Source organism: Acanthisitta chloris, unplaced genomic scaffold, assembly GCF_000695815.1.
Source record: "Acanthisitta chloris isolate BGI_N310 unplaced genomic scaffold, ASM69581v1 scaffold3441, whole genome shotgun sequence".
Classification (NCBI taxonomy): Eukaryota; Metazoa; Chordata; class Aves; order Passeriformes; family Acanthisittidae; genus Acanthisitta; species Acanthisitta chloris.
Window position 1 is genome coordinate 91,405 of NW_008657467.1, and position 13,628 is coordinate 105,032.

At 36.1% G+C, this 13,628-nt stretch overlaps 1 protein-coding gene across 1 annotated transcript in view; it reads right to left on the reverse strand.

Moving 5' to 3' along the window:
* Positions 1–13,628, reverse strand: part of LOC103811720 (calcium-dependent secretion activator 2-like) — a 132,549-nt gene that overhangs the window by 88,462 nt on the left and 30,459 nt on the right. Inside the window, exons 4-7 of the mRNA XM_009084709.1 lie at positions 10,140–10,248; positions 8,855–9,058; positions 2,604–2,612; positions 6–142 (exon numbers count right to left, since the gene is read on the reverse strand). Of these exons, the coding sequence (XP_009082957.1) occupies positions 6–142; positions 2,604–2,612; positions 8,855–9,058; positions 10,140–10,248 (459 nt within the window). The remainder of the gene's footprint in view (positions 1–5; positions 143–2,603; positions 2,613–8,854; positions 9,059–10,139; positions 10,249–13,628) is intronic.

Consider the following 13,628-nt stretch of genomic DNA (forward strand, 5'->3'; position numbering starts at 1 on the left):
CTCACCAAACAAGAATAGGAGTCATTCAATCTGTGATCCAGGGTCTGCCTCTGAAGCAGTCTAAAGAGGGAAGCATGGTCAAATTTGCAGGGATTAGCAGAAATAAACTCGTCCATGCCATGTTTCTGACCACGGTCTGTATCTGCCCATACAAAGGAAAAATGCACAGAACAATACATGTGAGTGTTTGTTCAGATTTACAAACACAAGCGTAGGCATGGTATTTAAGTCTCCATATAAAAACTTTCTTGAAACAGCTCACATAACTAGATGCTTGCAGTAACTTATTATAGAATCTTGCTTTTTTAATCTGAAAATATTATTACTGAATTACTTTCCTGTCATACCAATCTATGGAGTGTAATGGTGAAAAACTAATTGCTACCCACTGACAGCTTAAACAGACTTTAGAAAGGCTGCCAGAAAAGACAACATAGTAGATTAAAATAATTCTTAAAGCATTGCTTTCTAGTGGGCTCTTCAAATGTTACAATTTAAAAACAATGTTATGAGTCCAAAAAAAAACGTATTCTGTAATTTCCTGGTTTTGTGTGGCTCTCTCATTTTAGCAAAATAACCAGAAAATATTCTTCCCTCAATTGGGAAAAAAAAAGAAAAAAAAAAGGTTTACACATTTATTTCTTCAGAAAAGAAAGAGCATCTTTACTGCAGATCAAAGTACCACTCGCAGGAATATCCATCATGGCTTGAAGCCTACTTCTCAAATGGCAAACTGGAGCAGAAATGAACACACTGGCTTCAGCTAGGTCATTTCCAGCCTTCTTTTTGTACTTGGCTTTTAATGAGACAAACCTTAATGTAGTAATGGCAAAGAGCTCCTTCAACCTTCCAGCAAAGAGTACTGAAAAAGGGAGCAGCATTTTTGTGTAAATACATTGAGAAAACATACCATCCCAAATGGCACTTCAATCAAAGACCCAAATTTATTGTTCTTCACAGATTGCATCTTTCAACGCCTTTAAACCCCGCGGGTTTATCAAAAGAGAAGCTCTAGTGATTGCTTTCATTAATGCTATGTTTTGTCAAAGTCTTCAATGTGAATTATCTATCTAGTATGGACAGAAAAAGCCTTACAGTGCCCAAAAGGACTAGTTATGTATTAGCACATTAGCTGTCTTGGATTCTATAGACTGTACTGGGGTGAACAGTCCTATCAACTTAAAAATTGACTTCCCCTTTCAATAGGGTCTTAGCTCTTTGTTCCTTCAAATTCAAACCTAGGTCTTTTTATATTCGTTACCAGAAAAGTATAGATCTAAGTGTATCCTAAATGCAATTTTGAAAACCTGCATAGTATAAACCTAAAATTTCTAAAGAAAGGAGACAAAAGTTTATTGATTAAACCCAATTATAGAGTCAGGTTCATAATAAAACTCAATATTGATCTGTGGGCATGATGCTAACATAATCAGTCACATTTAGAAATTTAGCCCTAGATCATATTGATCCATGTCAAGTCCAACTTTCAGCTGTATTTGTGGATGGGAGAATTATTTAATTCAAGCTGAAGGATCTGCAACATCACATCCTGGAAAGATGCAGAAACTAATTCATATCACTTGGCTTTGCATTGTCAAAGCAAGAGTCACATCCATGTGACAGATTTCACCAAGGTGGATGTAGCAAATAAACAGTATGACAATACGTCGATGGTGTAAGGTATGAGACCATCATCCCAGAGTAACAGCAGCACATATTTTTAATGGTTCAAAGATCTGTAGCATATGTGATTACATAGATTAACAGTATTTCCATGACCATTAGACTAGCCTAACATTACTGAAAAACCTAGCCCATGTTTTTTACATAGGTATATGAAATACTCTCTCTTAATTAGTGCAATTTAAATGCATTTAAATACATTAATTCAAAGATAAACAACTGATATTAACACGACTACATTACCAAAAGTACTGATCAACATGTGAAGCTACCTATAGTTTCCAAAATGACCACATACAGATAAAACGCTTTCAAAGCCATTATGTTTAATGTGTCAGTGACTGATTTCTGCATTTCTTGTAAGTTTTCCTCCTTATATGAATATCTGGTTTATCAAGACATTACTTACAGCAAGACAATGACAAAAAAGAAAATTATTAACATTTCTTTTTGCCATTGGTACCATCTACAAATTATACAGAGCTAAATCTTCCTTAAACTAACTGCCTTGATTTTTTTCTCTGGTTAATGACACAAATATAAAAGATTCCCCTTATTTAAAAGAGAAGGTGTAAGTACTAAGAAATAATTAAGTCTTTTGAAATCAGGAGACTGGATGTTGCAAACGAAACAGATTCAACATTCTGACACAGTCATCCAGATGATCAGAATGTGTAAGGTGACCCTATTGAACACAAAGCAACTTGTGAAAACAGTATCTGCTATTACACAATTTGGGCAAAAATAAACCAAAATATTTATTTAAAAATGCAATTATTTGCTAGATTTAATTCTAAAGAGAGACCCCTGACTGATCATCTTTTTAAGCGAATCAAGCAGTACAAATAACATTGCCAAATACTAACAGAAGATCTGATGCCAAATATATTTTAGCAACAGAAAAACAACTAAAAACTTACCTTTGCCAGCTGTCGGCAAGCAGGAAATAATAGAAAAATAGATCTAGTGTAATACATTAAATGTTTGTTTAATGTTATGATATACATACAAGATAACTGGCAAATATTTTGAAACAAAATGGATTTTTTAATAAAATTAAGAACTTGAACAAATATTATGAGGAATTAATAAATGTTATATGACTGATTAAAAAATTGTTTAACACCCAATTTTAAAAATCATTAGAGTGATTGTATTTTTCAAATTCCTACACAAATGAGCTTTAGCTGTTCTGTTCAAAAAACATGCAAATGCAAAAGACATAAAGAATGAGATCTTGTTATATAGAGTTAAGAAAAAATACAAATCTTTTTTTCTCTACACTTTCTCAATCTTGCAAAATATTGGGAAATATTTGGTGAGAGATTTGAAACAGTAATATTTCTCTTGTTATTTTCACAATTAGTTTTTTGTTCCCTTCTTAATGGAATTTGTTGTCCTGCTTTCCAAGTCGCATATACCTCAAAATCATTGTTTTGGCTTCTATTTCCATGATGCACTGCCTGTTTCAGGTTGTATATTTATTTCACCTTTTGGAAACAGCCCAAAAACTATCCATTTTTGGGGACAAATAAATGTATTTGCAAATGATAGTAAAAACGTACAAAAGCCAATGCAGGAATTCCAACAAATTCTTAGGGTGTTCTTTTAGACAAAGACATTCATTTTGGCAGAATAGCATCCTTAATATGCCTTTTGCCACTTTTGCAATAAACTTCCAATTTTAGTCCAGCTGCAAAGGCTATAAAAATCTTGCATCCTCGGTGAGTTGACTACCAAGCATGCCATGTTTATGGCACATTCTCAAGTGGTTCCTAGCATCACTAGGCACCATCTCTGCTCTGTTTCAGGCCAGAAGCAAATACACATTTCCTGTAGCATTTACTCTGTGCTAGGTTGAACTACAGGAACTGGTGTTGCAAAGTGGTAATCTCCTCCCTTTTGTGACTCTCAGTGACATCCCTGCTTGAGGCAAAAATCTAGTATTGTAGGAATTAAAAAGATTTAAAGGCTACAAGTAGTAGGGTAAGAACCATGACTCTGATACAGAAGGGGCTGGAACTGGTTGGAAAAGACAGTGGCAAGAAATGCATGACATTCCTTCAAGTGCCACTCCAGACAGATAGTGACAGCTCACATTGGCAACATTTTGACTCCTGATCATTGACCAGGACTCCAAAGTGCTACACGCTTAGAAACACATGCCAAAGAGACAATCTATGCCCCAGAATCTTATAATTTAGATACTGGGCCATGAAATAACTGCTGGAGAGAAAGTGGCAGAGTATGAGAAAGCAGCTGGCCCATATGGCCACGTCAGGCTGGGGATAGCACACTGATGGACTGCCAGTATTTTGCTGAAGGACAGATTTGAAGAGGATAGTAAATAGTGTTTGCATGTTTCTGAGTAGTACAGGAGAGTGCATAAAGGTGACTTACTGACTGCCTAAGGTGGTGGTGGAGACCAGTGTTAACTTTTTCTTTCTAAAAGGGAGACGGTGGTGGTTGGAGACAAGCAGGAAAGGGACATAAAGGGCAATGGGGGAACATGAAGGGAGAGTGGAATTACTCCATTCTTCCAGGTAGCAGTGGGTATGATAGACATAAATCTGACAAACCTGCCAAGAAAACTACATCAAATGAAAAAGCATCTTTTATTTGTTGGTATCTAAAAGTTTTAATTAATTGAATGTACAGATACAAACATCTGAGAACTATTTTAAAAGAACTGTTTTACAAGAATATTACCAATTATTCAAAAACTGAGCAATGCCACCAAAAGGTTAAGCAGTGGTATTTTTTGTGTGTATGAAATCATACACACATTATGAAATCATATTCTGGTTTTTGCACAGACCCTCCGATGCAAACAGTTCAAAGCCTGACAGTGATACAAAAAAACATTTAAAAGAAATATGGAGTTCATAGTTTATTCCGATATCATTAAACTATGATAGGGAAGGAAATTTTAAAGTGCTTATCATTGGTATATGCAAATAGATTGAGAATGTTAATGGTATATTTTCATGACAAACCCCAAAGCATGAATTCATTTGGCAAATTGCCTGCCCTTTCTTCTTGATCACACAACACTGACTGCTGCACTTGCATGATTTAAATGTCCAAATGAGTCCTCTGTGATGGTCTTTTGGTCAGATGTATGTCTCAGTTGGAAATGTCTCCAACTTTGCTGTCATTAGATTGGTGTCTTGGAATACCAATGTAAGACCTATGTGTTTTACTTCCTTTGCTACACCCATGCTACTTAATGAAAAGGATTTGGTGTTTTGTACATGGGCTCCAAACAGCATTTTTATGACAACTGTTATAACCAGTCTGTGCATCTCTCAAATTACTCTACATTAGTGAGCTGTTTTTATGTGACATCATTTCAAAAGAGAGATGAGCAAAGCTACACATCTCAAACCAAATGATTCCTCACCTAACTTGGTTTTCCAGTATCTGTGTCTCTTTCTTCTCTGCAAGCATTTTCACAAAGAGACCATCCCTGAACTCACAAGGATGTAGGATCACAATGATGTTCAGCTTTGTATTGCTTCATTAAGGCATGACAATCCCCTCATGTGGTGCTGTTAACTCCTCCATTACGACCAAGTTATTAGCAGTGTCCAGCACTTCAGCAGCCTCTCCAACTGTATGAATACATCTCCTAATAAACTGCACATTAAGAAAAGGGTCACTTCCTGAACCTTTATGTGACTCAGGTGAATCTTTTTTTAATTGCTGTTTTCCCTGAAACGTTCATATCCCTGGCAAACTTCTGGCTTTTCTACATGCATCCTTAAATACTCTGTCCTTTGCATTCAACATGATAATGCTGAACAGAGGAACTGAAGAGCAATCTCTTTTCCTTGATCAGTGCTGACATTAGCCTGTCTTCACTTGTTTTGGAGTCACCTAATACTACAAAACTCCAATACCAGGATACTTAACTTAGAAATGAAGAAATTGGCTAGTATATATTTCAAAAGCTGGACAAGTACAATAGTAGTTTGATTCCAGTGCCACACTTAAATGTGTATTTGTCTCATTGGTAGTATAGAGTATCAAGCTTCTTCTAAATTCCCTGTATGAATTATCCCAAATTACTATATAGCACCAACAAGAAGAGCTTGCATATTCGGATCAGTTAAGAGATTTGTAGGCTGCCCTTCTGGAGTGCTGCTGCTGTGCACACACAAGAGTAACATTTTCATTTTCTGCATTTGTGATAATTGTTGTAAAGATCAGGCAGACCTTAGACGTCTTATCATCACACGCCTAATTTCTTTTCATGAGTTCCTGATGTGTTTGCTTTGATCTTGATCCCAGATGCTTGGATTTTGTTCATGTAACTTTAAGCACTCTTTTGTACAATGAATTATCTTATGTGGAACCAAGCACCAATAAGTGCAAAAAATTACAGCCTTTGTTATGCAAAAGGAGTCTCTTACTCTTTCCTTTCTACTACTTTCTTTTATACAAAAGGTATATACAATCTACATTGTATAGATCACAGGAATAATTCTACCACAGCTCATAAAAACTCTTCAAAAGTTTTGAACTTGAGAATATGGAAAAGAGGTGAGGCTGTGACAAAAATTATCATTTACTATCATTTAAACAAATAACTTGATTAAAAATGTTATATGCTTAAGGAAAATCATGCATTTAATAAATGTTAGTTTCAGCTAATAATGTAACATTAAATTTGGAAGACAGAATTTTGTTTACAAGGCAATGGAAAATGGCAATGTTAGTATTTATTACTAGCAAAAAATAACCTCAATAGAGCTAGGTATGTGGCATATTAATCATCACCTCATGTTTTAATTTCTTACATGACCACTTTCAGTTGCTTTTCTTACATATCAAAAAAATGACAGGATGACAGAATATATTTTATAAACACATTGAAACATGTCTCCTTAAGTTGACTTTTTTCTACATCCTGCAGTTTGTAAATTTTACCAGGATGAGCAAGTTGATCTCTCGTCTTTCCAGAGGATGAAGAAGATGGGAACGGGCTTTCAAGGCTTGAATATTATTAACTGACATTTGTTTTGCAAAGCCCTAGTTGGTTTTCTGCTTTCTGTATGTGGAGGTGGCATTGTATGATATACTGCAGAAATTAAAACAATGTGATCTTGTATTGGATGGAAGTGATTAAATTATGAAAGATAATATTGCAAATCGTTTAAATATTAAATTAAATATTAAACATTGCTTAAATATTGGAATATAAGAATAACAAAAATTGTAATTGACAAATTATCTGGTTATAACTTTATTTCCAACACTAAAAATGTATCATAGTAAAGAAGAAAAAATTGGAAATGAATTTCACTCATATAGATATGAGCTCTGAAGTACTTGGTGTTATAGCTTGATTAAAAATAAAAGACTCTTAGCTTCACACAAACTTTTTTCTAGAGGGAAACAAAATTAACTTCTCAGCAAACCAAACACATTTCTTCTTAGAAATAAAACCGTGCCCCAAGAAAATCAATGCAGTATATGTAAATGAAGTATGAGTCTTAGAAAATTATTTAAGGTTATATCTGTAAATCCTAGTCCCTGCAGTTTCTTAAAACCTGATTAATTTTATTATGCCTATTTTTACCTAAAGTGCAAAGTCAGAAAAATAAAATCTCCCTCACATAGACAGAAATAGGATATTACAGAAATCAGTAAAACATTGATTCTAAACCTCACATTGCATTTCACAAGTTACTGTATTGCAAAGAACGTTATGTATTCATATGAATTATGAATTATTTTATGAATTATTACAAAATACCAACACTGAAGTGCACTAAACCCAAAGGAAAATAATAAATTAACCACATATTTTTAATTTATATATAGTTAGTCATAGCAGTTTGTGCAAGTTGATACATAAGCATGACAGGAAAACACATGATATTCTGAGGCTTTTGAGCTTCCCTTAAAATGTCTTTAAAATAAACCTTCTTTTTCCTATGGTTTCCACCTAAGAGCTGTAGTCACCCTAACAAATTGTCTCAAAAAATATCAAGACATGACAATCTTGTTCTTTAATTCTTTACCAGTATCAGTAATTTTATCTCTGAAAACATTATGTCCATATATCCAAACTTGCAATTGGTTTTTGTACCTTTTTCTTCCTATAACCCTTGTTGCCCTGTGGTCAAAATTCTCTAGTTGCTTTCACTTCCAGGTACACCTTGTGCCCAATAAACAGGAGCAATTCCGAGGCTACTGCTTACTATGGTCACTTTGATACTTTCTGATGCACCGAGGGAACACAGAGAGCTCCCAGTACCCAGCCCAGATGCAGGTAACAGAGGAGGTGAGCAGAAGCACTCCATAGCTACTGCCCCACCTTTGCTTTTGCAATGTTGCCTCCATCCTACAAAACATTTCACCTTAATGCCCCTGTGATGAATTTTTTCAGATTAATTCTTTTACAGATTAAAACAGTTGTCAGTGCTTTTGTGAGACTAAACTTTGTTTTTTTCCAATGATCTTGACAGCCCACTCAGGATTTTAGATAAATATTACTGAGTTTAACAGGTAAATTTCACTGTTTTCTAATAGCAGAATGATCTAAGATTACAGGATGAATGGAAGGCAGTGAGACCGAGTGATAGCAGGACTGAGGGAGGAGAATGGGTTTGGGTCAGTATTTTCCTCAAAGAAAGATAAGGAAAACTTAAACCTCAACAATGTTTAAAAATTTTTATATGAAGTTTATTATTACACTGTGTGCTGAAAAAATCCAGCAGTCCATCTAGTGCCCTTCAAACCACAATGCACAGCAATTTTTAGATAACTAACATATACAATATATGATACAGCTGACCTAAATCTATAAAAATTCTGAGAATTGATTGATGTTTTGCTATTCAATACTACACTGGCTGGCTACTGAAAAATATAATGCAAACCAAACACTGTCTCCATGGTAATATGTGGGTCAATTGTAATGAATATGAAGCTAATTGCTGCATTTTCATGGATTATAATAAAAATAATGACCTGCAAGTCAGGATTTCCCTCACTGTTAATAATAATCTGAGTTAAAGAGCTTCTGGCTAACAACAAACTGCTAGGCACATTTGCCTAGTGAATATGCTCTGCTTAATTAAACTTCATTGAGGGAGCTGCTAGATATTTTACAAGCTAAAACCAAAATCAAAACCATAAAAGAAAACGAAAGTCAACTTACAAAGTGGGGATATATCTGTGCTGACACTGCCTCCTTTAGGATTCATCTTCTGAGCTTGACTTGCAGGAACAGGTTTATATGATTGACCCGTGGCTCTGTACATAGCTTGAACCCAGAGTATTCTATCCTGCTCATCATCACTGGCAAATATCACAGTATCACCTTCTTTAACGGCATTGAAAAACATTCGACCACCCTGAAGACCTGAAGCAGTAAATAAGAAGGTAATCTTCATAAATACAAGTTACTTCTAAATCACCATCAATGTTTATTACATTATTTTTTTTAGTATTGTATAGGTTATTTATTACCCGGAAATATGATAAAATCTAGAGCTATAAGGATCAAATGGTAATACATGGAAGTAACATATAAGTACAATAAATATTGAAGTCACAGGAAAAAATATTTATATTATTCCATTTTCAATTCATCTCCAATTTGTTTCTTTATGTTCTTCTCTGTATCATATTCTCTTTCGTATTTTTCTAACCTCTCCTCCTTTCTGGCATAATGTTCTTAGCTGGAACTCCCTGTACTACTGAGCAGAGACAGCTCCATACTTCTTATCAGTGTTGTTCCTTCCTTAGTCTTCTCATTTCAGTTTGTTTTTTTTTTTTCTGAGAGCATATAACCAGACCAGCACACAACTGTCAATCTGGCTGTGCTGGGGATTTTTTAATGACAGAAGTATTTTGGTTTTCCGGACACCTTCTGAGCATTGTTTGCCTTCTCACTTATTCTAAGCATTGAGCCAATGCTTCCAAATATCAATGTTCGATAATTTAGAAGTCTTAATTTCATAACCGTCCACTGCATAGGTAAAATCTTTTTTCTCTGCATGTGTAACTTTGATTTTCCTTCAACACTTTAATACTAACTTGTGGAGATTTTTCTGGTATCTTCAAATTTATTTTTGATTACTCTGAATAACTTGTCTTTATTCACCTTCTTTTCTAAATTATTTGTTAACATACTTCACAGCACATGCCACCACCATCAGAAACAGAAAAGGGAAAGACTGACTAGAATTCGTAATTTTTATCTTGTATCATATATGGTATTACAATGTTTCAGGAAACTTTAGGGTAAGGTTTATTGTTCATTAGTCTTGCAACAAACTTCTTTCTAAAAGCATAATTTTTCACACTAGAATGCCCTAGTGGAGTAATTGCTAAAGAACCTTGGGTTTTTTTTCTGTTAGATCAAAACGAGGAAATTGAATCAGCTGCTTTACACAAACAAACCATGGTTCAGGATCATACTTCAAAATCATGAAAAGTACCTGTGTGAGGAGCTGTATAATCCACAGTGTATCCTTCGAGTTGCATCAGTTCCTGAGGCTCAGATTTCTTTTCTCTGTAACTGCACATTGCAAATGTGTATTGGCTAACCTGAATAAGAAAGGACTTCTTAATTGCTGAATTCCATTCCAGAACTGTATAACAAATGTACTGTGGTTTAAATTAGATTTCAGTTGCACTGAAGAAATAAAACTCCTTTTTTTTTTCTTTCAGACATATTTACAGTGTAAAACTTTGTGGCCCCCTTCCTGCCAAGAGGAAGGAAAAAGACCACCCCAAAACCATAAACACATCACTCTGTTGTTTCCTGAAATACAATTTATTTTGGGCTGTTGCTTTATGAAAAATTGAAGGGAAGCCTTTTTGGTTCTGGTAGGAAGAATACCTGATATTGTGGTACTCACCAAATTGCTCAGTCTAAGAGATAAAAAGCGTAATGTGTTGCAAGAAATTGAAAACCCTCCCCCCACTTTTATATATAAAAGTACTGTTTACAGGAGTGCCATGTGAAACCGCAAAAAGAAATACATAAGCTGGCCAATTCTAGTTAAAGATGGCAAGTACCAGAACCTTCACTTTGATTTTTTAGTCTAATTTCTGCATCTTTTGCGCCTGTGTTCTCACCCATCTCCAAGCTGCTTTGCTCACTGGATACAGTACTGTGTAGGCCAAGCAGCTTGCAGCTGGCATGAACATTAGCTACTTCTCACTGACTACAATTATTAAAAAACTAATAAAGCAGTACAAAGTGAATCTGTCACCATGAAGTTTAAGACTCCCTAGACAAATAGAAAGCGATAAGGAAAGCTGAGGAAAAAGTGACTAGAAAGATAAAGAAAGGAATGTAACAGCTGGGAGGGGAAAAGCCATCACTGAAAAAAACCAGACGTGTTCCAGCCTTAAATGGAGAACTGGGAAGATTATAATAGGTGATCTGAATAAAGAGCATATGAGTCTGTGAACACTTGAAACTTAAGGGAACTGAATGTATATGGGTCACTGAAACTCCTCCATGGACTGTAGGATACCTGGCGAACAGACTTGTTTTCAACTATAATATAATTTCTGAGATCTGCCAAATTGTGCAAGGATCTACAATAGGCAACGAGCTTGTTCTAGAGATGTTGGTCGGTCTTTATCTCAGCTGCTGATTGCCCACCTAACTGTTACTTAGATATATTGCTTCATCTACAACTTCAGGAATGATCCTTTAAAAGTAATTTTTGGACAGCTGATTCCAGCTTCATTCATATACTCGCTGCTGTTGTAGCTGTACACCCCTCCACCTAAAGACTTAACTGCTATTGACAAAAGATGGTACAAGATTAATGTTTTTTGAAAATAAGGATGGAAAGTGTGATTATTGTGGTCTAAAAATGTTTCCATACTTCAAGTATTGGGGCTTTTTTTGCAACAGGGCTATGTTGTGCTATGTGTGTGCAGCACATGAGGTCTGAACATCCCCTGCCACAGCCTGTGCAAGCAAAAGGAACAGGTTAACAGCTCTCTGCAAAATGGCCATCAGGCCTCAAATGCCAAACTGCTGTCCCCAGAACAGCAGCAGAAGTCTTCAGGGGAGAGAAATAAAACATAGGTATTCTCCAGTTTAATTAATACATTAGTTAAGTGAAGGCAATTTTATAGCAGATAAGAATTTCAGAGACACTGTCAGGCAACTAAAACTGAGTGTCAGCTTTCCACGTCAGATTTGGTACGTTGGCTTAAGTGGGCCATGCAAAGACCAAGCTAAATATACATGAACACAAATACAATGACTTTCAGGCTGAAGGGACTATTACAACCAGCCATACCATCCTCCAGCATGAGAGACACGGCAGAATTTCACCTCACTGTTTGTGCATTGAGCCCACAGTTTTGTTTCATTCGAAGTATTTATTTTAGAAAATTACTGTATTTTGGTTTAAAGATTTTAAGTAAACCCTAGGCTGGCAGTGCAAGGCCTTGCAGGACAGCCAGGGGCACTGGGGCAGCCAGCCTGAGCCCCAGCCCCAGCACTGGGCACTCCAGGGCTGTGGGGAGCTGGAGACCAGCCCTGCTGTGGTGTCACTGGGGCCAGGAATGATGGTCTGGGAGGCTGGAATGGGGTGCTGGGCTGTGGACAGGGACAGTCGGGGCTGGTGGTCCCCTTGGGGTCCTGACACACCGCGACATCTGCTCTAGTCACCTCTGGCACTCTTTGCTATTTCCCTGCTTATATTCCCAAGAACCATATTTACCCTCATGCACAAGCACAGAAGGAGCTGTGGGTTAGTCACAGATATCTAAATCCTTTGCTTCATACTTCTTTACTCCTTTCCTTGTAAACTGAACCTACAGTTTTAATTTTTTTGATACCTGACACTGCAGTAAACACATTTTTCCAATTATTCTATTTGGTTGAATGAAATAACCTGGCAAGCATCCACATCCATCACTCATTTTCATGTCAACAATTCCATATAACCACACTGTACAGGCAGTCTGAGACATTGAAAGGGAAGCTAACAGACACTAATTGTGGAAATGCATAGGATGCCCATTTTTTCCAGATTTCTTCAGCCACTATATGTTTTTGAAGATAAGCTTGTGGAAGATCAGGGCTACATACCTGTGTTGATTTTTAACCTTACCTCTATAGCAAGACAGAGATTACAACACTGTTGATTTTACTTTTTAAAATGTATTTCAAATATATTCTCTTATTTTAAAGAAGCAATCAGTCACAATCAATGGCTTCATACTTTTGTTGAAAATGAGACATTTTGAAGTCTGTTCACCAAAGAAACAAATACAAAAACTCCAGAAAACTTTGGTGGGGAAAAAAAGTCTCAATAAAATAAGAAACACAGGACTTGCCTCATTTATTTACACTTGCAACCACTTAAACCATTTTCCTTATGGTTATTGGTAGCTGCTATCAGTTATTATAGAGAACCACCAGCACAATCCGAACTTACACTTTTGAATATAGATCTATGATTGGGTTTAAGTGCATTGTTAGTAGTTAATGGAGCTGTAATTAGCTTTGCCTTAGAATTCAGCAAATTAGCATAAATACTTCATAGAATAATGTGTACTCAAAAGTCATCACTATGTACAACACATTCTCAGAAAAAAATAGAATCAAGAGATCTTCTTAAATAGTAATCACAACAGAAGAAAAGGCAATCCTCTTCCTACACCTGCATTTACCTGAATTTTGTAATTTTCCAGATGCCCAAACACTTGAGTACCAGCTGTTCTACCTACTTTGTAATAAAGCAGAAAACCAACAATCTGTGCATGTATGACAGACAGATAGGCACAGAAATGTGGACATGACTTATGAGCAGTGTCACTAAGGGATGTCCCCATGGGGCACAAAGACCCTGTTTAACGTGCTGGGAGGAAGTGTTACTGCAAACCTGGGGGCTGACTCTGTGGTGTCTGCTACAGGGCATCACTGGGCAGCCCACTCCAGGAGCTCAGCA